At 38.8% G+C, this 27,847-nt stretch overlaps 1 protein-coding gene, 1 long non-coding RNA gene and 1 pseudogene across 4 annotated transcripts in view; 1 reads left to right on the plus strand and 2 right to left on the minus strand.

The window, feature by feature from the left end:
* LOC307190453 (uncharacterized protein) overlaps nucleotides 1-27,847 on the minus strand; it is a gene marked incomplete at its 5' end in the record, with an annotated part of 52,464 nt that overhangs the window by 17,283 nt on the left and 7,334 nt on the right. Inside the window, 2 exon segments of the mRNA XM_079929609.1 lie at nucleotides 88-247; nucleotides 704-987. Of these exon segments, the coding sequence (XP_079785735.1) occupies nucleotides 88-247; nucleotides 704-987 (444 nt within the window).
* On the plus strand, nucleotides 146-10,101 carry LOC307189723. Of its 2 annotated transcripts, none has more exons than XR_013829302.1 (3): nucleotides 146-295; nucleotides 3,416-3,590; nucleotides 8,616-10,101. It is a non-coding gene; the product is annotated as an uncharacterized lncRNA (long non-coding RNA). The 2 variants fall into 2 exon arrangements; XR_013829303.1 differs by lacking the exon at nucleotides 8,616-10,101 and adding an exon at nucleotides 7,231-8,600.
* Nucleotides 26,600-27,599, minus strand: LOC307189721 (olfactory receptor 8C8-like; annotated as a pseudogene). The gene has a single exon. The product of its transcript is annotated as an olfactory receptor 8C8-like (transcript).

Consider the following 27,847-nt stretch of genomic DNA (forward strand, 5'->3'; position numbering starts at 1 on the left):
GATGGCGAGGGCGGGGCTGCTTGATAGCGTGTGGATAGTGTCGGGCGCAAGGAGTTCTCGCGAGGCTGGAGCAGCTCCGCGGCTCACGCTCCACACAGTGCCTGGTGCAGCGTCTCTGCACACGGCCCGCCGCCGCCATCTCGAATTGGGTGTAGCACAGCCCCTCGAGCTGGGGTGTCGTCGTCGGCATTTCCCGCGAGAAAGTCTGGTCTGATGTGCAGGGGACGAGGCCTCCGAACGCGGCCCCCTATGAGCAAGTGGAACTAGACTGAGCACAGAAGAAAAGAAAAAAAAGGTTAGACCTAATTTTATTACCCAGATTCTGTTTTTATTTCCTGGGAATTGTTAATGGTCTTTGTTGGTGACAAACCCCTCCTCTGCCTTTTGTCTCGCTCGGTCTTGAGGGGACCTGAGGGTGGAGGTCTGTCTCCTGTGAGTGCCTCCTGCTGAGTGTGGGTGTCATCATCACCCTGGGGGAGAAGCAGAGCTGCTCCCCAGCTGCTGCCTTTAGATGCGTGTGATGGTCACCAGGCCTCGGCCCTGACTGTTTGTCTCCCTCAGTGAGCACCACTTGTTTATCCTTTTGGAGACAAAGGACACCAGACAATGTAGGATGCATGGCCCAAATATTAGCAAGAGAATAATGGTCTTATATCAAATTTTTCCTAAAAATGAAGGTATCTTGGTCTTTGGCGAGGCTCACTGCCGTGGCCTGAATATCCCTGGTCACACATTGCTGTTTTTCGGAAGAGAAGCTTCAGGTTAGAGAGAGGGTCACACAAGTAGTCAGGGGTGGCTCTTGCCCCGTATTGTCTCTTTGGAGGTTGGGGCTTGGGGGCCTCTTCCATAGAGTTGATGTACTCATGGAGTGACCTCTGCCACTTCAGGCCAGAATGGGTGGCTAGGATCACTGAGTGGGGTCTGTGCCACTTAGGAGCGAGCTGGTCTTGCAGGCTCCTGTTTTCCAGGTTAGGTGCACCCAGTCTCCTGGCAGGAAGGGGTGCAGAGTCAGGTCAGGTAGGGGCAGCACCTGGTGACCATATTCAGCAAGAGCTCTCCTGGTTTCTCCTACCTGGAGGCACACTTGAGTTGTTCCATTTCAAGGGACTTCAAGGTGTCCCTTCTCTGGGACTTGAGGAGTGGGTCTACCATACATGAGTCTGAACACATTTAACCCCAGGCAAAGCAGGACCATTGAAAGCAAGTTAATACAATATTTTTGAGTTTCCTGACATAGCTTTGCTAAGGCGCATTTCAAGGCCTGATTGGTTTCAAGGCCTGACTGGAGCTCTCTACTTTTCCTGATGATTGGGGTCTCCAGGTTAAGTGCAAGGTCCATTTCATGCCCAGGGAACTCGTTATCCCATTTGTTACTTGAGACACAAATGCTGGACCATTATTGCTTTGTAGGGGTCCTGGGAGCCCAAACCTAGGGATTATTTCTTTTAGTAATGCCTTAGCCACTTCAGCTGCCATTTCAGATCTAGCAGGGAATACTTCTCTTTACCCAGAAAATGTGTCCACTAGCACCAAGAGATACCTGAAATTGCCCCGTATTCTCAGCATGGCAGTCTTCTCCAGGGTATGTTCCTCTGGTCTGAATGGACCTTATCTGGGGGCCTGGGGATTCTGGTGCTGGGGCTGTTCACTGTGCAGATGGGGCAGGTCTCGACTCTCCGACTAACTATACTTTCATGCCAGGAGTTACCAAGACCTCAACTCAACTAATCGATTATATAGGGCTTCCCTCCCATATTGAGGCCCGTTATGAGCCTCCCTGATGGCTTGACAAGCTGCAGTTTGGGGAAAGAGGTATTGCCCATGTTTATTAACTAGCCACCCACGGCCTCCTAGATCTTTACTGAAGTTCCATTTTCGGGCTTTGTGTAATTCTTCTTTTGTGTAGATTGGGGAATAATTGGATGGATCTGGCTTCAAGGTATGATGGGTGGCTGCCAAGTTACTGGTCTGGGGCTGCCCTTTTGGCGGTTGCATCCACCTTGTTGTTTCCCTTTATTACCTCCGCATCATCCTTTTGGTGACCCCTACAATAAATTACTCTGTCTTTTTTGGAAGCTGTACTGCTTCTAAGAGCAGTATGTTTAAGCCATGTTTCACTTGTTTATTCTCTGTAGTAATAGCCCCGTGTGTGTGTAGGACGGCATACGAATACCGAAAATCTGTGTAAACATTTTAAGAACTTCCCTGTCCCAAGCTCTAAGTCTTCCCTCTTCTAAGAGCCATCAGCTCCACCTTTTAGGCAGAAGTCCTGGAGCTAGGCTTCTTGCTTCTGTGACTTGGGTTTGGGAGGTCACTGTGTATCCCACCAGCCTTTTTCCTTCTCTCATAAAACTGCTCTGTCTGTGAACCATTCCTCTTTGGTGTTTGGGAGAGGCTCGCTTCCTAGGCTGGGACAACTGGAATAGATTATATATGGTTTCTATACAATCATGCTTCAGGGGCCCAGGTTCTGTGGGTAGCAGGGTGGCAAGATTTAGTGTGTGACAGGTTTTTATAGGAGCCACTGGGTTGTCTTAAAGCACAGCTTGACTTTGAATTGACCTTTGGGGGATAGCCATTCTGTTCCCTTAGAACTTACTAAAACCTGAACCTGGTGTGGAGTCCATATAGTGATTAGCTGAACAAATGTTAACTTTTTAGCATCCCTTAGCAGGGGCAAGAAGGCCATCCCTTAGTGGTTTGATCTAGTTGTTTAGAGAAATAAGCAACCACCTAAGTAAGGGGTCCCAGTTTTTGAGCTAGTACCCCAAGGGCAATTCCCCTTCTCTCATGAAAGTAAAGGTCAAAGGGTTTAGCTAAATCTGGGAGGGCCAGGGCAGGGTAATTGCTTTTTCAGTTCTTAAAACGCCCCTTCCCACTCTGATTTCCATTCAAAAGGATCATTATCCTTTCCTTTCAACTATTCATACAGAGGCCTAGCTATTAGACCAGAGCTAGGGATTCAGATGGGGCAAAACCCAGCCATCCTCAGGAAACCTCTAAGCTGTCTTCTAGTTTTGGGTGGGGTCAGGCTGAAAAATGGCTTTTTTTCTTTCATGGGGTTGGCTTCCCTGACCTTCTGTGAGAATGAAGCTGAGGTAGGTCACCCTAGTTTGTGATATTTGAGCCTTTTTCTTGGGAGGTTCTATTTTTACTTCCTGGGAATTACTAATGGACCATGCTGGTGACAAAACCAAGTTAAATAAACTGTAGTATTAAAATTTACTTCATCTTTCTGTTTTGCTTTTTAAAAATGGGTTTCTACACACTTTACCCATGTGATAGTGGCTTCGATAGTGGAATAAGACTTTTCTGTGTTCTACAATTAAAGGGACAATGTAAGAAGAACTTTAGAAAAAAATCTCAGTGGGAGAAACCCCAAATCAAGTAAACCATCTAGCCATTTAATCCACAGGGGCAGAGCAAAGAAAGAGAATCAAAGTCCAAGACCAGGGAGGCCAGAGGAGAACAAGAATATTAAAGCAAAGGTTCAGAGGATGTTTTGAGAAGAGTGGCTACAAGCAGCAGCATTTCCTGAGTCACTGGATTCAAACATGGTCTAGAAAGTGGTATCCAAGACCTGACTCCAGGTAGATTCTTGTTCCTTTAAAGGCTTCTAGGTTCATCCTGACACTTATCGCTTAAGTTGCAATTTTTTTGGTCAATAATACTGGCTTTACTTTTACAAAAATAATCATTCAAGCTAAGAGAATAGCATTATTTATGCTCTGCTAGTTCACTTAGGGTAGGAGGAGTAATAATGCCTGTGATTACTGGGATGCTAAATTAGTGAAAAACAACAGAGTCGATTATTTAATCATCCCTTTATTTTACATTCCATTGTTTAAAAATAATGTTTTAATGCCTGTGGCAATAATATTCTACAATGACATCAAAAAGACATCCTTCATTGTCCTGTTGGAAGTTTTTTCAAAAGTTTTTATTAAATAGTAAACAATTAAAAAATAATATTAATGGAAAATATGTAAAGTATACAAAACTCCGATACAATGAACACCTGGGTCCCACTACCTAGTTTAAGGAGTAGAGCGATGTCTGTACGTTGGATGTTCCCAGTGAACCTTGGGCTGATTCCATTCCCTTCACTCCCTTTACACTAGAAGTCATCACTCTCCTAAATTTTGGGTTCATTTTTCCCTTGTTTTAAAGTTTTACCTCATGTGTCCATATTGCAAGTTTTTGATCTTTATATTAATTTAATTCTACTGAAATTTTCTTTTTTTCACTGAAATTTTTACTTTTTTGACATTTATGTCATCGCATGTGTGTGAAAGTAATTCATTAGCCAAAGTGTAGTATCCCATTGTGTGAGTAGATCAACATGTATTTTTCTGCTGTTGTTTTTATTTATAAATAATATGAATTTCCAGAATGTAAGAACCCTTTTCTTTTAAACATCCATAATACTTTGGTGGGTTCTTCATACCTGTCAATAGGTATAGATATGACACAAAGATACTATTACCAGCCTCCCTGCAAGAATTCCTTCTATTAGGGAAAAGAAAAATAGAAAACTTTATTCAGTTTGGATTTGCCCAGTAGCAGACAATGAGACGAGGGTTTGGGTATAACCCAATTTATTTGAAAGATGATCCCAAGAAACATGATAAGGGAATGCGAAAGTGAGTCAGGAAAGGATAGTCAATTAAGCAAGTGTCAATGAATAGTTTACTGCTGTGGGGAACTGGGGCTCAATCACACTGGAGATTTTCTGGAAAAATGGTCTGTAAACACCTCCAAGTTGTCCCACTAGGGTGAAAAGGAAGCTAGGGTATTTTTGTACTGACTCCTGCCCCACATTGGTTCGTGGCCTGCCTCATATATGTAAACCAAAAAAAGTCCTTGGCCAGAGACTACTGCCAGGCAGAGGATGTGGGGAGTCCTCAGGACATAAAGACATTATCTGAAGGTGACCTCTGGAGTAGGCTGGAAGGATGTGAACAGAGGTCCTAAGAAATGCTATGGTCATAATTCATTCACTTCTTAAACTATTACCTTTCCAAAATGCAAACCATGTAATACTGCTCTGCTTCTTTAGGATCTTCAATAATTTATTGCTTATACGTTGCATTAAAATAACTTAATAACTTTGCATAGTATTATGGAACTAACACTCAGACCCAGCCTACCTCTGTAGTCCCCTCAAAGCCATGTGTTTACCTAGTAGCGCACACATCTCTCTCAGGCACAGTCTACTATTTAGCTAAAATGTCCTCACCATTGCCCAGAGACACCCCTTTCATTTTTCATTCATTCATTGACTTGTTCTTTCAAGAAACACATATTTATTGAGCATTTACTATGTTGAGCACTGTAGTTACAAAGATCTAGAAGTCCTGTTCTTTAGAAGCTCATACCTGAGCATGGGAGGTAAACATACACTTGATGAAAATAAAAGGTAATAAATATTTAACAGAAATATGTAAAATATATAATGATTAATCCTGTACAGATGTTGGAGAAGGTTTCCAAAAAGCGTTTAAAATAGATTCATTCACAATTTTGTGCCTTTAAAAATTTTACTCTCGCCACTTGGGATGCCCTTCCCTGATTCTTCTGCTGGAAAATCTTCTACACATCCTTCAAAATCCAAGTTAAATATTCATTTTCTTTGTGGAATATCCCTGTCTCAGACATAGTTAAGTGCTTATTTCTTTGTGTTCCAATTTTACATCATAGCATACAGCATCAATTAATCATGTGAAAATAAGATTGGTAAAGTGAACCTCAAGAGTAACAGTTAACTAGATGCAGGGAAGTGAAGAAAAGGAGACAATATTTACAGTTCCGAACTGTCCAGCCCTTCATTTGTTAACAATAAATGAAAGTGTGACTTCTCAATGACACTTTGTTGATGGCCAGAACCCCAGTCTATACATTTGTCAGATGTTATTAAGCATCTGTTAAGAACAGATTCGTGTTCTTCTTTGAGAGGAATAAACTGTAGTAATCGTTAAGCCAAGAGAAGTGATAGAATCAGAGATAGTTTTAATTTTATCTTAACATGTAAACATTTTATGACTTGCAATAAGTTACTTAGCTAATTTAAATTGCTATGTTTTAATTAGCAAAATGGAGATATTTAAACCTACATCATTGAATTGTAAAGATTGACTTGGATGCTTCTTTAAAGCAATTCACACTGTATCTTGAACATAATAGGGATTTGGCAAATGTTATCTTCCTCTCTTCTCTGTTTCTTAAGAAATACATTTTAATTAATAATTTTTTTAAAAAGCTAAAGAAAGGCATATTTAGTTCACAAAGTTTTCCTTTGGATATAATTCTTCAAGAATATTAGGGGCAAAGAACACTGTTTAAGAGTGTGCTGGGCTTCATAGCCAGACAGAGTTTAAGTTCCCACTGGTCATTCGTGTGGTGTTAGGCAAGCTCTCTGAGCACACACTCTTCAAATGCACTATGAGAAGGATACAAGTACCCAACTCACAGGTCACTGTGAAGAATAGATATTATCTGTAAAGGGCTTAGTACAGGGCTGAGCATGTAATGAGTACATGGTAAATGTTAGCCAGTAGTAAGTATAATAAAATGTTTTAATTTAATATAAACTATTTTATACATTAATTTATAATTATGTAATATTTTGAGGCAAAATTGGATGAGGCTGTTTCCTGTGATAGTTCTCACAATTACTTTTCCTTCACTTAGTCACTAAAATGCTGAACCCTTGAATATATGATCCCACAAATATATGATAGATGTTGGAATATTGGAATTATACATTTTATCTCAATCCAACATCTATTTATGTTTTTTTTCCACGTTTATTGGAGTATAATTGCTTTACGATGTTGTGTTAATTTCTGTACAATAAAGTGAATCAACTATATGCATACACACATGTCCTCATATCCCCTCTCTCTTGAGCCTCCCTCCCACCCTCCCTAGCCCACCCCTCTAGGTGGTCACAAAGCACTGAGCTGATCTCCCTGTGCTATGCAGCTGCTTCCCCCTAGATATCTAATTTTACATTTGGTAGTGTATATATGTCAATGCTACTCTCTCACTTTGTCCCAGCTTACTCTTCCCCCACTAGGGGGAACTCAACTCCGTTCTCTATGTCTGCACCTTTATTCCTGCCCTGCCACTAGGTTCATCAGTACTGTTTTTTAGATTCCATATATGTGCGTTAGCATACGGTATTTGTTTCTCTTCTTGACTTACTTTCTATTTATGTTTTATCTACAGCTAACAAATTGTAAAGAGATGTAAACAAAGACTTAGAAAAAAAGCCAAAAAAGACCGTTTTTCCAATTTGCCAAAAAAGTAGACAAGATAAAAATTCTTAGGAAATATCAGAAATGCTGCTGCTGCTTAAAACTGCTACCAAAATTTGAGACTTTGTCAAAGACATTTAAAAGAAGCAAAAATACAAGCTTAAACATTATATTAGATTGAAAAGGACTTATAGTAAAGAAGCAAGCTGATAGACATTAAATCATAACTGTAGATGGAAAAGGATAAACTGAAGCTACCACCAGAAAATGTTTGAGATACCAAGAAAATGTAAATTTTTGTTGTGATTAGCTGAGATTTATAGAGCATATATCGTGTGCTGAGCACTATGCTAGGTTCTTGCCATTCTTACCTAATTTTATTCTCCTAATGACCCTATGAGGTAAATGCTTATCATTATGATCCCTCTTTTACAGTTAGAAAAATAAGACTGAGAGCGTGGGAGACTTGTTCAAAACCATACGTGTGGTGGGTACCTTGGCTAGCATTCATCCCTGTGTTTGTCTTACTCTGTTACTGGCTGAATGTGTTTTTCCCCCAAATTTCATATGTTGAAAGCTTAACCACCCCCTCCAGACCCCATATCACAGAATGGCCATTTTTGGAGATAGGACCTTTATAGAGGTAATTAAATTAAAATGAGGCTGTTAGGGTGGACCCCAATCCAATGTGACTGGTATTCTTATAAGAAAGGAAATCTGCAGACACAAAGAGACACCAGGGATGCCCTGCCAGGGGAATGGCCACGTGAGGAGGCAGCAAGTGGGTGGCCAGCAGCAAGCCAAGGAGAGAGGCTGTCCTCTCAGTGGAAACCAACCCTTCTGTCTCCTTGATCTTAGACTTCTAGATTCCAGAACTGTGAGAAAATTAATTTCTGTTGTTTAAGCCACCCAAGTTTGTGATATTTTGTCGCCGAAGTCCTGGAAAAGTAAGACACTTCCAAGCCCAGCTCTGCTCTACTGCCTCTCATATCCAGTGTATGATTTGTGATACTGATAATAGCGTGCACTTTCTCGGTTTGTTGTTTACCCTCGGCATCACGTGGCTGCCTGCGAGCTGGGGCTCACAGCTGCTGCCCAGCATCACGAGAGAGTATCCCACCACACATCGTGAGCCTGGGAAAATATCAAAATTCAAACTTAGAAACAGGGTTTCTACTAAATGCATGTGGGTTTTGCATCATCAGAAAGTCAAAAAATCATTAGTTGAACTATTGCAAGTTGGGGACTGTCTGTATTTCATTGTTTTAAATAGCCTCTTCACCCATTTGTGCCTCACCTTGCTGTCTTTGGTTCAGTAGTATGAAGATTATTATTTATAGACTCCTTTGTATGCAGGGCTTCCCTGATGGCGCATTGATTGAGAGTCCGCCTGCCGATGCAGGGGACACGGGTTCGTGCCCCGGTCCGGGAAGATCCCACATGCCACGGAGCGGCTGGGCCCGTGAGCCATGGCCGCTGAGCCTGCGCGTCCGGAGCCTGTGCTCCGCGATGGGAGAGGCTGCAGCAGTGAGAGGCCCGCGTACCGCAAAAAAATAAAAATAAAAAATAAAAATAAAATAAATAAAATTAGATATGAGAATGTGTTTCTATAAATGGCAAAGTTATATACAAATGAGGGGAAACAAGTGACTGAGCAGCCCATCACCACATACAGCCTTTGAAGAAGCAGAACTAACTCAGAGCCTGGGAGTATGTAGTATCTATGTCAAGTCAGGAATAATTTATTCCTTCCTGTCACAGACCTATTCCTGAACATAAAGACTCAGTATGTACAGGATGGTAGAGGTCAGCCTGTGGCCTGATGTTAACATGAAATGCAAACTCTTGGCTACTCCAGCTGGGCAAACACCCAACTAAAACAGAGAATAACAGAGAATGAAAAAGTCTCCTTTCTACCCATAACAAGGAAGTGAGTGGGTCCAGGAGCAAGAAAGAGTGCATCTATATCACTATGAATGGATATTCTAAGGTTTGTTCTAGGTGTAGAAATTAGATGGCTACAATGGAACCGAATGTAAATCATCCTTCAAGAACAGAAAAGGAGTCAAAATTAAGACATCATTGTTGCATAGTGATAGGAACTGAGAATAATTTAGACTCAGTTTAAATACTCCTTTCCTGATTTGAACTCATACCCTGAGAGGATTAAAGCCTGTGAGTTTATGACTAATACATTCCAGATTTAATTTTCCTCAATGATTAACTGTTTTAGCATCCTCTAAGAATTCAAGTAGACTATACAACTTTATAATAAATCTCACAGTTCCTAGTCTCCTGAGAAGCCAAGGCAAAGCTCTGCAGTGAGCTCTTTGAAGCACAGGCCTTGTAGATGAATCGTGGATTCCAGGAAGAGTTCATTTTCAGTCCCAGGAAATAACAGAGTTGAGACTGTTGTGGTAAAGACCACAGAGCAGGGATGATGGAAGGTGAAAAAAAATCCTGGAAGCACAAAACCAAGAAGAAGCCATCAGTCAGCCTGTTGTCTCTAGGCAGAAATGAAAATGAAATCATTAACTATAACCTTTTCAAGTTTTCCCCAAAAGACATTGATACTCTTTGTTAGTCACCTAGACCATGTGTTATAGTCCTTAAATGTATAATATAATCCCTTCTTCTGCAGATTCCAATTTTCCTAAAGCTTGAAATAAACAGAAAGAACTTTGGAGGTAACAAGTTCATTCTTCTTTGTCCATAGCAATATACAATAAAGAATATAATAAATACAGAAGGCAGAGCCAGACTGAGACTCTGGATTTTTTTTCCTTCTTCTTGGGATCATTCTGTAAAGTTTTGAACAAGGGGGTGATTTGCTTGGCTATGCTTCTGCCTAGGCTGGTTCAAGGCTTTGGAAGGCTCTTGTGGGCTATACACTTCCTATTGCAAACATCTACCCTTTCATGTTGATCTGTTATTTGTGAAGAATACAGCTTTTAATACCTCATGTGTGAAACTCTTAAGCCCACCTAAGAGTAACAGAAAATCATGGATCAGCATTATTCTCTAGATATCCATTTATATTGTTCAGGAAAAAGAATGCCTGGAAACCATCAAGCTGTCAGTTGACATCTGTAAGAACTATTCTGACTCACCTTCACTGATCATTGTTTCTATGACTTCTGTTAGTGAAAGACAGAAGAATGCCACAACGCATAATATGGATTTAAAGGTCAATCAGAGTTTTCTAAGTGTTCATAGTCAAAGACCTTAGTATAAAGAGACCTCAATAAATACTCTGCTTCAGACCTTTATTAAACAGATTTTTTAAAAAAAACAAAGCGGAAAAAACCCGAAAACGCTGTGCCTGAGTAAATATTCTTAATTATTTAAAATTTCCTCTCTGATAATTCCAATATTCCTATCATATCTGAGTTGGGACCTCATGTTTCCTTGATGTCTTCGGAATGTTCTTTACCTTTCCATTTGACGTGTCTTGTGACATTTTAAAAACACCTTTATGGAGTATAATTGCTTTACAATGTTGTGTTACTGTCTGCTGTATAACAAAGTGAACCAGCTATATGTATACACATATCCCCATGTCCCCCTGCCTTGTGTTTCCCTCCACCCTCCTTATCCCACGCCTCTAGGTGGTCACAGAGCATCGAGCTGATCTCCCTGTGCTATGCGGCTGCTTCCCACTAGCTATCTGTTTTACATTTGGTAGTGTGTATATGTCCATGCCACTCTCTCACTTCATCCCAGATTACCCTTCCCCCTCCCTGTGTCCTCAAGTCCATTCTCTACATCTGCATCTTTATTACCGTCCTGCCGCTAAGTTCTTCAGAACCATTTTTTTTATTTTTAGATTCCATATATATGTGTTAGCATACGGTATTTGTTTTTCTCTTTCTGACTTATTCCACTCTGTATGACAGACTCTAGGTCCATCCACCTCACTACAAATAACTCAATTTCATTTCTTTTTATGGCTGAGTAATATTCCATTGTATATATGTACCACATCTTCTTTAGCCATTCATCTGTCAGGGACACTTAGGTTGCTTCCATGTCCTGGCTATTGTAAATAGTGCTGCAATGAACATTGTGGTACATGACTCTTTTTGAATTATGCTTGTCTTAGGGTATATGCCTAATAATGGAATTGCTGGGTCATATGGTAGTTTTATTTTTAGTTTTTTAAAGAACCTCCATACTGTTCTCCATAGTGGCTGTATCAACTTACATTCCCCCAACAGTGCAAGAGGGTTCCCTTTTCTTCATATCCTCTCCATTATTGTTTGTAGATTTTTTGATGATCCATTCTGACTGGTGTGAGGTGATACCTCATTGTAGTTTTGATTTGAATTTCTCTAATGATTAGTGATGTTGAGCATCCTTTCATGTGTTTGTTGCCCATTAGTATATCTTCTTTGGAGAAATGTCTATTTAGGTCGTCTTCTCATTTTTGGATTGGGTTGTTTGATTTTTGATACAGAGCTGCAACGGCTGCTTGTAAATTTTAGAGATTAATTCTTTGTCAGTTGCTTCACTTGCAAATATTTTCTCCCATTCTGAGAGTTGTCATTTCCTCTTGTTTATAGTTTCCTTTGCTGTGCAAAAGTTTTAAGTTTCATTAGATACCATTTGTTCATTTTTGTTTTTATTTCCATGTCTTTTTTTCTCAAAAAGGATCTTGCTGTGATTTATGTCATAGAGTGTTCTGCCTATGTTTTCCTCTAAGAGTTTGATAGTGTCTGTCCTCACATTTAGGTTTTTAATCCATTTTGAGTTTATATTTGTGTATGGTGTTAGGGAGTCTTCTAATTTCATTCTTTTACATGTAACTGTCCCGTTTTCCCAGCACCACTTATTGAACAGGCTGTCTTTTAACCATTGTATACTCTTGCCTCCTTTATCAAAGATAAGGTGACCATAGGTGTGTGGGTTTATCTCTGGGCTTTCTATCCTGTTCCATTAACCTATCTTTCTGTTTTTGTGCCAGTACCATAACTGTCTTGATTACTGTAGCTTTGTAGTATAGTCTGAAGTCAGGGAGCCTGATTCCTCCAGCTCAGTTTTTTTTTCTCAAGATTGCTTTGCCTATTCGGGGTCTTTTGTGTTTCCATATGAATTTTGAAATTTTTTGTTCTTGTTCTGTGAAAAATACCAGTGGTAGTTGGATAGGGATTGCATTGAATCTGTAGATTGCTTTGGGTCGTAAAGTCATTTTCACAATGTTGATTCTTCCAATCCAAGAACATGGTATATCTCTCCATCTATTTGTATCATCTTCAATTTTTTTCATCAGTGTCTTATAGTTTTCTGCATACAGGTCTTTTGTCTCCTTAGGTAGGTTTATTCCTAGGTATTTTATTCTTTTTGTTGCAATGGTAAATGGGAGTGTTTTCTTAATTTCACTTTCAGATTTTTCATCATTAATGTATAGAAATGCAAGAGATTTGTGTGCATTAATTTTGTATCCTGCTACTTTACCAAATTCATTGATTTGCTCTAGTAGTTTTCTGGTAGCATCTTTAGGATTCTCTATGTATAGTATCATGTCATCTGCGAACAGTGACAGCTTTACTTCTTTTCCTATTTGGATTCCTTTTATTTCTTTTTCTTCTCTGATTGCTGTGGCTAAAACGTCCAAAACTATGCTGAATAAGAGTGGTGAGAGTGTGCAACCTTGTCTTGTTCCTGATCTTAGTGGAAATGCTTTCAGTTTTTCACCATTGAGCACGATGTTGACTGTGGGTTTGTCATATATGGCCCTTATTATGTTGAGGAAAGTTCCCTCTATGCCTACTTTCTGGAGGGATTTTATCATAAATGGGTGTTGAATTTTGTCGAAAGCTTTCTCTGCATCTATTGAGATGATCATATGGTTTTTCTCCTTCAATTTGTTAATATGGTGTATCACGTTGATTGATTTGCCTATATTGAAGAATCCTTGCATCCCTGGGTTAAACCCCACTTAGTCATGGTTTATGATCCTTTTTTTTTTTTTTTTTTAATGATCCTTTTAATGTGCTGTTGGATTCTGTATGCAAGTATTTTGTTGAGGATTTGTACTTCTATGTTCATCAGTGATATTGGCCTGTAGTTTTCTTTCTCTGTGACATCTTTATCTGGTTTGGGTGATGGTGGCCTCATAGAATGAGTTTGGGAGTGTTCCTCCCTCTGCTATATTTTGGAAGAGTTTGAGAAGGATAAGTGTTAGCACGTCTCTAAATATTTGATAGAATTCACCTGTGAAGCCATCTGGTCCTGGACTTTTGTTTGTTGGAAGATTTTAATTACAGTTTCAATTTCATTGCTTGTGATTGGTCTGTTCATATTTTCTATTTCTTCCTGGTTCAGTTTTGGATGGTTATACCTTTCTAAGAATTTGTCCATTTCTTCCAGGTTGCCCATTTTATTGGCATAGAGTTGCTTGTAGTAGTCTCTTGAGATGCGTTGTATTTCTGCCATGTCTCTTGTAACTTCTCCTTTTTCATTTCTAATTTTATTGATTTGAGTCCTCTCCCTCTTTTTCCTGATGAGTCTGGCTAATGGTTTACCAGTTTTGTTTATCTTCTCAAAGAACCAGCTTTAACTTTATTGATCTCTGCTATCATTTCCTTTATTTCTTTTTCATTTATTACTGATCTGATCTTTATGATTTCTTTCCTTCTGCTAACTTCGGGGTTTTTTTGTGCTTCTTTCTCTAGTTGCTTTAGGAGTAAGTTTAGGTTGTTTATTTAAGATTTTTCTTGTTTCTTGAAGTAGGGTTGTATTGCTATAAACTTCCTTCTTAGAACTGCTTTTGCTGCATCCCATAGGTTTTGGGTCATCGTGTTTTCATTGTCATTTGCTTCTAGGTATTTTTTTATTTCCTCTTTGATTTATTCAGTGATCTCTTGGTTATTTATTAGTACATTGTTTAGCCTCCATGTGTTTGTATTTTTTAGTTTTTTTCTGTAATTGATATCTAGTCTCATACCATTGTGGTCAGAAAAGGTACTTGATATGATTTCAGTTTTCTTAAATTTCCCAAGGCTTTATTTGTGACCCATGATATGATCTATCCTGGATAATGTTCCATAAGCACTTGAGAAGAAAGTGTATTCTGTTGGTTTTGCATGGAGTGTCCTATAATTATCAATTAAGTCCATCTTTCTTAATTTGTCATTTAAAGCTTGTGTTTCCTCATTTATTTTCATTTCGGATGATCTGTCCATTGGTGAAAGTGGGGTGTTAAAGTCCCCTAGTATTATTGTGTTACTGTCAATTTCTCCTTTTATGGCTGTTCGCATTTGCCTTATGTATTCAGGTGCTCCTGTGTTGGGTGCATAAATATTTACAACTGTTATATCTTCTTCTTGGATTGATCCTGTGACCATTATGTAGTGTCCTTCCCTGTCTCTTGTAATAGACTTCATTTTAAAGTCTATATTGTCTGATACGAGAATTGCTACTCCAGCTTTCTGTTGATTTCCATTTGCATGGATTATCTTTTTCCATCTCCTCACTTTCAGTCTGTATGTGTCCCTAGGTCTGAAGTGGGTCTTTGTAGACAGCATATACATGGGTTGTGCTTTTGTATCCATTCAGCCAGTCTATGTCTTTTGGTTGGAGCATTTAATCCATTTACATTTAAGGTAATTATCAGTATGTATGTTCCCATTACCATTTTCTTAATTGTTTTGGGTTTGTCATTGTAGGTCTTTTCCTTCTCTTGTGTATCCTCCCTAGAGGAGTTTCTTTAGCATTTGTTGTAAAGCTGTTTTGGTGTTGCACAATTCTCTTAACTTTTGCTTGTTTGTAAAGATTTTAATTTCTCTGTCAAAACAATTTATGTAGAGAATTTGTAGGAAATTCTGAAACTTGTTGAGGGCCTTTCACTCAGTTTATGCATGAAGCCAGACATATTGAAGCTGGGTACAAAGGCAATGAACAATTGCATTTCTGGACAATAGAACTCAGAAATATATCCCAGCAAATCCCGCAATGGGACAGTACATTTATTATTTAAAGAGAAATGCAGGAATCTGGACTTTACCTTATTTTGGCTATTAACTCTCCTATCAATTACTTAAGGAAAAACGTTCCCTCTGAGATTTGCTAGTTCATAAATTCTCTAAACAGTCTAGAACATAACTCTTGTTAAAGGAGAAAAGGAACACTGGGTCTTTAGGAGAAAGCCTTATAATTTTAACTGTCCTAAAATAATAATTTTCTTTCATACCAGTACTGGAACAGTGTGAAAAATTAATCTATATTAATTTTCCCTATGAATTAATTAGGCCACAGTGTTATGTGGTCTAAGTAGGTCTCTATCAGTGAAGGGAATTATTGTCAATTGGAAATTGCTTCAGTGAGAATCTTAGTAAACAGCTCCCTCTGATGGGGACTTTTGTCTTAGACAATATTTGAATTAAAAGGAAAAAAAATTGTTTGGAATATCCCAAGAAGGCTTTAAGAACATTTTAAAAAATCAAATTAAGATCCTTGAGATATACATATATCTTATTTTTAAAACTGCAAAAGATATTATACATATAATGTGGAAGAAAAATTGGGTAATTATTTTTCACTCTCCTAAAATGTGAGAGAAAAGAAATGGTCCATAAAATTTAAAATAAACTGGATGTTATCAAAATTAAAGACTTTTCCTCTGAGAAAGATAATATTAAAAGAATGAAATGAGAGAGGTGGTCTGGCTTGAGGCAGGAAGGTGGGTTGTGATCTAGGACGGTCCTGTCAGCCATGTGTCTGCAGGCTGTTGACCTGTGGGAACTTGTTCTAAAAGAAGTGAGTGATAGGAGGAGCTTCAAGATGGTGGAAGAGTAAGACGTGGAGATCACTTTCCTCCCCACAAATACATCAGAAATACATCTACATGTGGAACAACTACAGAACACCTAGTGAACGCTGGCAGAAGACCTCAAACCTCCCAAAAGGCAAGAAACTCCCCACGTACCTGGGTAGGGCAAAAGAAAAAAGAAAAAAACAGAGACAAAAGAATAGGGAGGGGACCTGCACCAGTGGGAGCGAGCTGTGAAGGAGGAAAGGTTTCCACACACTAGGAAGGCCCTTCACGGGCAGAGACGGAGGGTGGTGGCGGAGGGGGGAAGCTTCAGAACCACGGAGGAGAGCTCAGCAACGGGGGTGCAGAGGTCAAAGCGGAGAGATTCCCGCATAGAGGATCAGTGCCGACCAGCACTCACCAGCCTGAGAGGCTTGTCTGCTCGCCTGCCAGGACAGGTGGGGGCTGGGAGCTGAGGCTCCGGCTTCGGAGGTCGGATCCCAGGGAGAGGACTGGGGTTGGCTGTGTGAACACAGCCTGAAGGGGCTAGTGCGCCACAGCTAGCTGGGAGCGAGTCCGGGAAAATGTCTGGAGGTGCCGAAGAGGCAAGAGACTTTTTCTTGCCTTTTTGTTTCCCGGTGCGTGAGGAGAGGGGATTAAGAGTGCGGCTTAAAGGAGCTCCAGAAACGGGCGCGAGCTGCAGCTATCAGCGCGGACCCCAGAGATGGGCATGAGACAATATGTATGCTTGCTACAGACACCAAGAAGCCTGTGTGCAAGCACACGTCACTATTCACACCTCCCGTCCTGAGAGCCTGTTCAGCCCACCACTGCCAGGGTCCCATGATCCAGGGACAACTTCCTCGGGAGAACACATGGCACGCCTCATGGTGGTGCAATGTCATGCTGGCCTCTGCCGCTGCAGGCTTGCCCCGCATTCCGTAGCCTTCCCTCCTCCCTGCCTGAGTGAGCCAGAGTCCCCAAATCAGCTGCTCCTTTAACCCTGTCCTGTCTGAGCGAAGAACAGATGCCTTCAGGCGACCTACACGCAGAGGCAGGGCCAAATCCAAAGCTAAACTCCAGGAGCTGTGTGAACAAAGAAGAGAAAAGGAAATTTCTCCCAGCAGCCTCAGGAGCAGCAGATTAAATCTCCACAGTCAACTTGATGTACATTGCAGCTGTGGAATACCTGAATAGAAAATGTATCTTCCCCAATTGAGGAGGTGGACTTTGGGAGCTATATATATATACACACACACATATATATACACACACATATATATACACACACACACATATATATATATATAATATATGTATATATTTAATATATATTATATATTTTATATACATATTATATATTTAATATATATATTAAATATATAGTTTATGTTTTGCATATATATATATATAAATATAGATAGATATTTTCCCCCTTTTTCTCTTTCACTGTATGTGTATGATTCTGTGTGTGATTTTGTCTGTGTAGTTTTACTTTTACCATAGGGTTCTCTCTGTCGTTTTTTTTTTTGTTTTTTTTAAGTATCGTTTTTAGAACTTGTTATCATTGGTGGATTTGTTTTTTGCTTTGGTTGCTCTCTTTCTTGTTTTTTTAATTAAAAATTTAAAAAATTTTTTATTTTAATTATTTTATTTTATTTTATCTTCTTTGTTTTTTTCCTTCCTTTTATTCTGAGCTGTGTGGATGACAGGCTGTTGGTGCTCCAGCCAGGCATCAGGGATGTGCCTCTGAGGTGGGAGAGCCAAGTTCACGACACTGGTCCACAAGAGACCTCCCAGCTCCACGTAATATCAAATGGCAAGATTTCCCAGAGATCTCCGTCTCAATGCCAAGACCCAGCTGCACTCAACGACCAGCAAGCTACAGTGCTGGACACCCTATTCCAAAGAACTAGCAAGACAGGAACATAATCCCATCCATTAGCAGAGAGGCTGCCTAAAATCATAATAAGGTCACAGACACCCCAAAACACACCACCAGACGTGGACCTGCCCACCAGAAAGACAAGATCCAGCCTCATCCACCAGAATACAGGCACTAGTTGCCTCCACCAGGAAGCCTACACAACCCACTGAACCAACCTTAGCCACTGGGAGCAGACAGCAAAAACAACGGGAACTACGAACCCGCAGCCTGCAAAAAGGAGACCCCAAACACAATAAGTTAAGCAAAACGAGAAGACAGAGAAACACACAACAGATGAATGACCAAGGCAAACACCCACCAGACCTAAGAAATGAAGAGGAAATAGGCAGTCTAACTGAAAAAGAATTCAGAATGATGGTAGTAAAGATGATCCAGAACCTTGGAAATAGAATGGAGAATATACAAGAAACGTTTAACAAGGACCTAGAAGAACTAGAGCAAACAAACTGGTGAACAAAACAATAAATGAAATTAAAAATTCTCTAGAAGGGATCAATAGCAGAATAACTGAGGAAGAAGAACGGATAAGTGACCTGGTAGAAAAAAAAAATAGTGGAAATAACTACTGCAGAGCAGAATAAAGAAAAAAGAATGAAAAGAATTGAGGACAGTCTCAGAGATCTCTGGGACTACATTAACTGCACCAACATTCAAATATTAGGGGTCCCAGAAGAAGAAGAGAAAAAGAAAGGGACTGAGAAAATATTTGAAGATATTATAGTCAAAAACGTCCCTAATGTGGGAAAGGAAATAGTTAATCAAGTCCAGGAAGACCAGAGAGTCCCATACAGGATAAATCCAAGGAGAAACACACCATGACACGTATTAATCAAACTCTCAAAAATTAAATACAAAGTAAAAATATTAAAAGCAGCAAGGGAAAAACGACAAATAACATACAAGGGAACTCCCATAAGGTTAACAGCTGATTTTTCAGCAGAAACTCTGCAAGCCAGAAGGGAGTGGCATGATATACTTAAAGTGATGAAAGGGAAGAACCTACAGCCATGATTACTGTACCCAGCAAGGATCTCATTCAGATTCGATGGAGAAATCAAAAGCTTTACAGACAAGCAACAGCTAAGAGAATTCAGCACCACCAAACCAGCTCTACAACAAATGGTAAAGGAACTTCTCTAAGTGGGATCACAAGAGAAGAAAAGGACCGCCAAATACAAATCCAAAACAATTAAGAAAATGGTAATAGGAACATACATATCGATAATTACCCTAAACGTGAATGGATTAAATGCTCCACCAAAAGACAGAGGCATGCTGAATGGATATAAAAACATACCCATATATAATGTTGTCTACAAGAGACCACTTCAGACCTAGGGACAAATTCAGACTGAAAGTGAGGAGATTGAAAAAGATATTCTATGCAAATGGAAATCAAAAGAAACTGGGCGTAGCAATACTCGGATAAAATAGACTTTAATGTTACAAGAGACAAGGAAGGACACTATATAATGATCAGGGGATCAATTCAAGAAGAAGGTATAAGAATTATAAATATATATGCACCCAACATAGGAGCACCTCAATACATAAGGCAACTGCTAACAGCTATAAAAGAGGAAATCGACAGTAACACAATAATAATGGGGGACTTTAACACCTCAGTTACACCAATGGACAGATCATCCAAAATGAAAACAAGGAAACAGAAGCCTTAAATGACACAATAGACGAGATAGATTTAATTGATATTTATAGGACATTGCATCCAAAAACAGCAGATTACACTTTCTTCTCAAGTGCATATGGAACATTCTCCAGGATAGATCACATCTTGGGTCAGAAATCAAGCCTCAGTAAATTTAAGAAAATTGAAATCATATCTAGCATCTTTTCTGACCACAACACTATGAGATTAGAAATCAAGTACAGGGAAAAAAACGTAAAAAACACAAACACATGGAGGCTAAACAATACGTTACTAAATAACCAAGAGATCACTGAAGAAATCAAAGAGGAAATCAAAAAATACCTAGAGACAAATGACAATGAAAACACGACGATCCAAAACCTATGGGATGCAGCAAAAGCAGTTCTAAGTGTGAAGTTTATAGCTATACAAGCGTACACCAAGAAACAAGAAAAATCTCAAACAATCCAACCTTACACCTAAAGGAACTAGAGAAGGAAGAACAAACAAAACCCAAAGTTAGCAGAAGGAAAGAAATCATAAAGATCAGAACAGAAATAAATGAAATAGAAACAAAGAAAACAATAGCAAAGATGAATAAAACTAAAAAGTGGTTCTTTGAGAAGATAAACAAAATTGATAAACCATTAGCCAGACTTATCAGGAAAAAGAGGGAGAGGACTCAAATCAATAAAATTAGAAATGAAAAAGAAGTTAGAAGAGACACTGCAGAAATAGAAAGCATCCTAAGAGACTACTACAAGCAACTGTATGCCAATAAAATGGGCAACCTGGAAGAAATGGACAAATTCATCAAAAGGTATAACCATCCAAGACTGAACCAGGAAGAAATAGAAAATATGGACAGACCAATCACAAGCAATGAAATTGAAACTGTGATTAAAAATCTTCCAACAAACGAAAGTATAGGGCCAGATGGCTTCACAGGTGAATTCTATCAAACATTTAGAGAAGAGCTAACACCCATCCTTCTCAAACTCTTCCAAAAAAATTGCAGAGGAAGGAACACTCCCAAACTCATTCTATGAGGCCACCATCACCCTGATACCAAAACCAGACAAAGATACTACAAAAAGAAAAAAAAGAAAAAATTACAGACCAATATCACTGCTGAATATAGACGCAAAAATCCTCAACAAAATACTACCAAACAGAATCCAACAACACATTAAAAGGATCATACACCATGACCAAGTGGGATTTATCCCAAGGATGCAAGGATTCTTCAATATACGTAAATCAATCAATGTGATACACCATATTAACAAATTGAAGAATAAAAACCAAATGATAATCTCAATAGATGCAGAAAAATCTTTTGACAAAATTCTATACCCATTTATGATAAAAACTCTCCAGAAAGTGGGCATAGAGGGAACCTACCTCAATATAATAAAGGCTATATACGACAAACCCACAGCAAACATTATTCTGTTGGTGAAAAATTGAAAGCATTTCCTGTAAGGTCAGGAACAAGACAAGGATGTCCACTCTCACCGCTATTATTCAACATAGTTTTGGAAATCCTAGCCACGGCAATCAGAGAAGAAAAAGAAATAAGAGGAATCCAAATGGGAAAAGAAGAAGTAAAGCTGTCAGTGTTTGCAAATGACATGATACTATACATAGAGAATGCTAAAGATGCCACCAGAAAGCTGCCAGACCTAATCAATGAATTTGGTAAAGTTGCAGGATACAAAGTTAATGCACAGAAATCTCTTGCATTCCTATACACTAATGATGAAAAATCTGAAAGAGAAATTAAAGAAACACTGCCATTTACCATTGCAACAAAATGAATAAAATACCTAGGAATAAACCTACCTAGGGAGACAGAAGATCTGTATGCAGAAAACTATAAGACACTGTTGACAGAAATTAAAGATGATACCAACAGCTGGAGAGATACACCATGTTCTTGGATTGGAAGAATCAATATTGTGAAAATGACTATATGACCCAAAGCAATCTACAGATTCAATGCAATCCCTATCAAATTACCAATGGCATTTTTTACGGAACTAGAACAAAACATCTTAAAATTTGTATAGAGACACAAAAGACCCTGAATAGCCAAAGCAATCTTGAGGGAAAAAAACGGAGCTGGAGAAATCAGAGTCTCTGACTTCAGACTATAATACAAAAGTACAGTAATCAAGACAATATGGAACTGGCACAAAAACAGAAACATAGATCAATGGAATAAAATAGAAAACTCAGAGATAAATCCACACACCTATGGTCAACTAATGTATGACAAAGAATATACAATGTAGAAAAGACAGTGCTTGGGAAACTGGACAGCTACATGTAAAAGAATGAAATTAAAACACTCCCTAACACCATATACAAGAATAAACTCAAAATGGATTAGAGACTTAAATGTAAGACTGGACACTATAAAACTCTTAGAGAAAACATAGGAAGAACACTCTTTGACATAAATTAGAGGATGATCCTTTTTGATCCACCACCTAGAGTAATGGAAATGAAAACAAAAACAAATGGGAACTAATGAAACTTAAAAGCTTTTGCACAGCAAAGGAAATCCTAAACAAGACGAAAAGACAACCCTGAGAATGGGAGAAAATAGTTGCAAACGAATCAACAAAGGATTAATCTCTAAAATATATAAACAGCTCATGCAGCTCAATATTAAAAAAACAACCCAATCCAAAAATGGGCAGAAGACCTAAATAGACATTTCTCCATGGAAGACATACAGATGGCCAAGAGGCACATGAAAAGCTGCTCAACATCACTAATTGTTGGAGAAATGCAAATCAAAACTACAATGAGGCATCACCACCTCACACCAGTTAGAATGGGCATCATCAGAAAAATCTACAAACAACAAATGCTGGTGAGGGTGTGAAGGAAAGGGAGCCCCCTTGCACTGTTGGTGGGAATGTAAATTGATAGAGCCACTATGGAAAACAGTATGGAGGTTCCTTAAAAAATTAAAAATAGAATTACCATATGATCCAGCAATCCCACTCCTGGGCATATACCCAGAGAAAACCATAATTCAAAAAGACACATGCATGCCAATGTTCATTGCAGCAGTGTTTACAATAGCTAGGTCATGGAAGCAACGTAAATGGCCATTGACAGATGAATAGGTAAAGATGATGTGGTACATATATACAATGGAATATTACTCAGCCATAAAAAGGAATGAAATTGGGTCATTCGTAGAGACGTGGATGGATCTAGAGACTGTCACACAGTGTGAAAAAAGATATAACAATCCAAAAAGAAGATACAACAATTGTAAATATATATCCACCCAACATAGGAGCGCTTCAATACATAAGGCAAATACTAACAGCCACAAAAGGGGAAATCGACAGTAACACAATCATAGTAGGGGACTTTAACACCCCACTTTACCAATGGACAGATCGTCCAAAATGAAAATAAATAAGGAAACCAAGCTTTAAATGATACATTAAACAAGATGGACTTAATTGATGTTTATAGGACATTCCATCCAAAAACAACAGAATACACATTCTTCTTAAGTGCTCATGGAACATTCGCCACCATATATCATATCTTGGGTCACAAATCAAGCCTTGGTAAATTTAAGAAAATTGAAATCGTTTCAAGTATCTTTTCTGACCACAACGCTATGAGACTAGATATCAATTACAGGAAAAAATCTGTAAAAAATACAAACACATGGAGGCTAAACAATACACTGCTTAATAACCAAGAGATCACTGAGGAAATCAAAAAATACCTAGAAACAAATGACAATGAAAACATGATGACCCAAAACCTATGGGATGCAGCAAAAGCAGTTCTAAGAGGGAAGTTTATAGCAATACAATCCTACCTTAAGAAACAAGAAACATCTCAAATACATGCTTAACCTTACACGTAAAGCAATTAGAGAAAGAAGAACAAAAGCCCCCCCCAAAGTTAGCCAGAGGAAAGAAATCATAAAGATCAGATCAGAAATAAAAAGAAATGAAGGAGGGCTTCCCTGGTGGTGCAGTGGTTGGGAGTCTGCCTGCCGATGCAGGGGACGCAGGTTCGTGCCCCGGTCCGGGAAGATTCCACATGCTGCCGAGCGGCTGGGCCCGTGAGCCATTGCCGCTGGACCTGCGCGTCCGGAGCCTGTGCTCTGCAACGGGAGAGGCCACAACAGTGAGAGGCCTGTGTACCGCAAAAAAAAAAAAAAAAAAAAAAAAGTGAAGGAAACGATAGCAAAGATAAAAAATAAAAATAAATAAATAAAACTAAAATCTGGTTCTTTGAGAAGATAAACAAAATTGATAAACCATTAGCCAGACTCATCGAGAAAAAGAGGGAGAAAACTCAAATCAATAGAATTAGAAATGAAAAAGGAGAAGTAACAACTGACACTGCAGGAATACAAAGGATCATGAGAGATTACTACAAGCAACTATATGCCAATAAAATGGACAACTTGGAAGAAATGGACAAATTCTTAGAAATGCACAACCTTCCGAGACTGAACCAGGAAGAAATAGAAAATATGAACAGACCAATCACAAGCAAGAAATTGAAACTGTGATTAAAAATCTTCCAACAAACTAAAGCCCAGGACTAGACGGCTTCACATGTGAATTCTATCAAACATTTAGAGAAGAGCTAACATCTATCCTTCTCAAACTCTTCCAAAATATAGCAGAGGGAGGAACACTCCAAAACCCATTCTACAAGGCCACCATCACCCTGATACCAAAACCAAAGATGTCACAAAGAAAAAACTACAGGCCCATATCACTGATGAACATAGATTCAAAAATCCTCAACAAAATACTAGCAAACAGAATCTAACAGCACATTAAAAGGATCCTACACCATGATCAAGTGGGGTTTATCCCAGGAATGCAAGGATTCTTCAATATACGCAAATCAATCAATGTGATACACCGTATTAACAAATTGAAGGAGAAAAACCATATGATCATCTCAATAGATGCAGAGAAAGCTTTTGACAAAATTCAGCACCCATTTATGATAACCCTCCAGAAAGTAGACATAGAGGGAACTTTCCTCAACATAATAAAGGCCATATATGACAAACCTACAGCCAACATCGTTCTCAGTGGTGAAAAACTGAAACCATTTCCACTAACATCAAGAACAAGACAAGGTTGCCCCCTCTCACCGCTATTATTCAACATTGTTTTGGAAGTTTTAGCCACAGCAATCAGGGAAGAAAAAGAAAGAAAAGGAATACAAATTGGAAACGAAGAAGTAAAGCTGTCACTGTTTGCAGATGAAATGATACTATACATAGAGAATTCTAAAGATGCTACCAGAAAACTTCTAGAGCTAATTAATGAATTTGGTAAAGTTGCAGGATACAAAGTTAATGCACAGAAATCTCTGGCATTCCTATACACTCATGATGAAAAATCTGAAAGAGAAATTAAGGAAACACTCCCATTTACCATTGCAACAAAAGGAATAAAATATCTAGGAATAAACCTACCTAAGGAGACAAAAGACATGTATGCAGAAAATTATGAGACACTGATGAAAGAAATTAAAGATGATACAAATAGGTGGAGTTCTTGGATTTGAAGAATGAACATTGTGAAAATGACTATATGACCCAAAGCAATCTACAGATTCAATGCAATCCCTATCAAACTACCACTGGCATTTTTCACAGAATAGAACAAAAAATTTCACAATTTGTATGGAAACACAAAAGGCCCTGAATAGCCAAAGGAATCTTGAGAAGGAAAAACGGAGCTGGAGGAATCAGGCTCCCTGACTTCAGACTATACTACAAAGCTACAGTAAACAAGACAGTATGGTATTGGCATAAAAGCAGGTACACTTTTCTAGTTAGGTCCCAGAGCCTTGTAGAACATCCCTCTGCCACAGCAATCATGGCTGAGGAAAACTCCCACTTTCAAGCTCATTCAGAAGCAATGCTCTAGGAGCTCTATCTGTCCCTTCACAATTCTTTCTTTCATTCCATTTCTTTGTGAGATGAACATTGGGTTCAAAAACTGGGCTCTGCATCATTAGCTGTGGGATCTTGATTAAGTCATATAACTATTTCCTTATCTATAAAACAGGATGAGGAGACTTATCTTTTAATAGGAATTAAAGTACAGATTATGGAGTAATCTGTTATGGAGTACAGATTTTCCTTCTGAGAGACCAAAGGGAGGAGTCAAATTACCATGTTGAAAGAGTAAATCCCAGTAGGACAAGGTTTTGCCATATATTATTGTTTGTGTTTTGAAAGCAGGAAATAAATCTTCCTTTGCAAAGGGGAACCCCTGTTTTGCAGTTAGAGAATCCTGACATTACATATGACAATCTATTCTGTAGCCAAAAATACTATTGGTTAATTTTTAATCACAATCACAATCCACAGATATGTAGACAAGTTGATAACAATTTCAATTACATTTCTGACAAAATATCAGTTGACCAATACCATAAACAGAGGCATTTGTTATTGGTGTGTATTGTGAAAGGTGAGCAGAATAGTGTAGCTGATACATTCTCAAGCATTCTCAAGAATAAAGAACCTTAGTTCAACAAAGTATTCAATTGCTATATATATGCATATTGAAAATCTAGAATAAGTGATTAATAAAAGAACTCTGAAAAATTCTGGAAATATTTACAAGTTTAGCATACCCACAATTTTTGTCATTCCTTCTCTGTTTTATGAAATTGTAAGTAATAAATCATTGAAACAGGAAAGGGTGCTGTGTAATGAAACCAAGAAAGAAAAAAATTGGTTAGACAGCATACCCCTCCATGGCTTACCTTGGATGGGAAAGACAAGAAAAGAAGTAAGTAGTGTTATCCTTAGATGGGAAAGGTTATTGGCCCATTGTCTCCAACTTGTATAGGGTTACTAAGGGCTGAGAATGACCCTCTAGTCCAAGAATAGGCCCATGGGGTTACATCATGTGGCAAGAAAATAAAATAAAAGAAATTAGAGAAGAAATCCTGCCAAGAAGAATTTAGAAAGACAAATGAAGAAAAAAAAAAGAATAGTAGGAAGAAGATAAAGAGGAGCAGGAAGATAAGGAAAAGACAAAAATGGAGGTATAAATGGTTCAGCTCAGTTTGTAATTCTCTTCATGGTTTTCTTCAGAGCAATTTTGACATCCTTGTTCCTGAGGCTATAAATGAGAGGGTTCAACATGGGTACTACATTGGCATAAAACACTGAGAAAAATTTTCCCTGACCCACAGACCCAGGAAATGATGGCTTGACATGAATGAGCAGCCCAAGTCTATGGAATAGACATGTGGAGCCATGGTGCTGAAGGCTTTGGACCAACCTTTATTTGATGGTATGTGAAGGATATTGAAAAGAATCAAGGTATAAGAAACAGATAATGAAGCTAGATACCATGACAACTGTACCCACAACAACAGAAACCACAAGTTCATTGGCAAAGGTGCTGCTGCAGGAGAGCTGGAGGAGGTGGAAGATGTCACCACAGAAGATCAGCCTGATCATACACCCTGTGTGGACCACAACACCAGCAAACCCCATCACATATGAACCAGACATAAGCAGAGAACAGACCTGAGGGGACATGGTGACTGTGTACAGCAGTGGCTTACAGATGGACACATAGTGATCACAGGCCATGGCTGTCTACACATAGCACTCAGAGTTGACAAAAAATCAGAAAAAAAATAGCTAAGACATGCATCCTGTAAAGGAGATGATGTTCTTCTCTGAAGTAAATCTCTTTAGCATTTTGGGGTAAAGACACATGAGTAACAGAGATCAATAAAGGACAGATTAAAGCCTAAAAAATACATGGGGGTGAGAAGGTGTAAATTTAGACAAATTAGATTCATCAAGCACAAATTGCCTACCACAGTGACCATGTACTTCACCAGAAACAGGAAAAACAAGAGTAGTTGGAGTTCAGGTTGGTCTGTGAATCCCATAAGGATAAACTCAGTTACAGAGTAGGCATTTTCCATAGACATTAATTGCACAATTGTGATCTGCAGGAACAGGGGTAGAAACTGACATTAACAATGGACTTTTCCTCTTTGTTTTCCAAGGGAGAGCTGGATCTGCTTGTTTATAATCTCACTTTTATAAAGACATACATTAAAAGACATCCAAAAAGCAATGATTGACGATTCTTTATTTTCTCCTTTCTACCCTTACTACCGTTGTTTTTCTCTGTTCAGAAATCATGCTGGTAGACTCCCAGTGTCTCTGCATGTCA

The sequence above is a fragment of the Stenella coeruleoalba genome, assembly GCF_951394435.1.
Source record: "Stenella coeruleoalba genome assembly, chromosome: 8".
Lineage (NCBI taxonomy): Eukaryota > Metazoa > Chordata > Mammalia > Artiodactyla > Delphinidae > Stenella > Stenella coeruleoalba.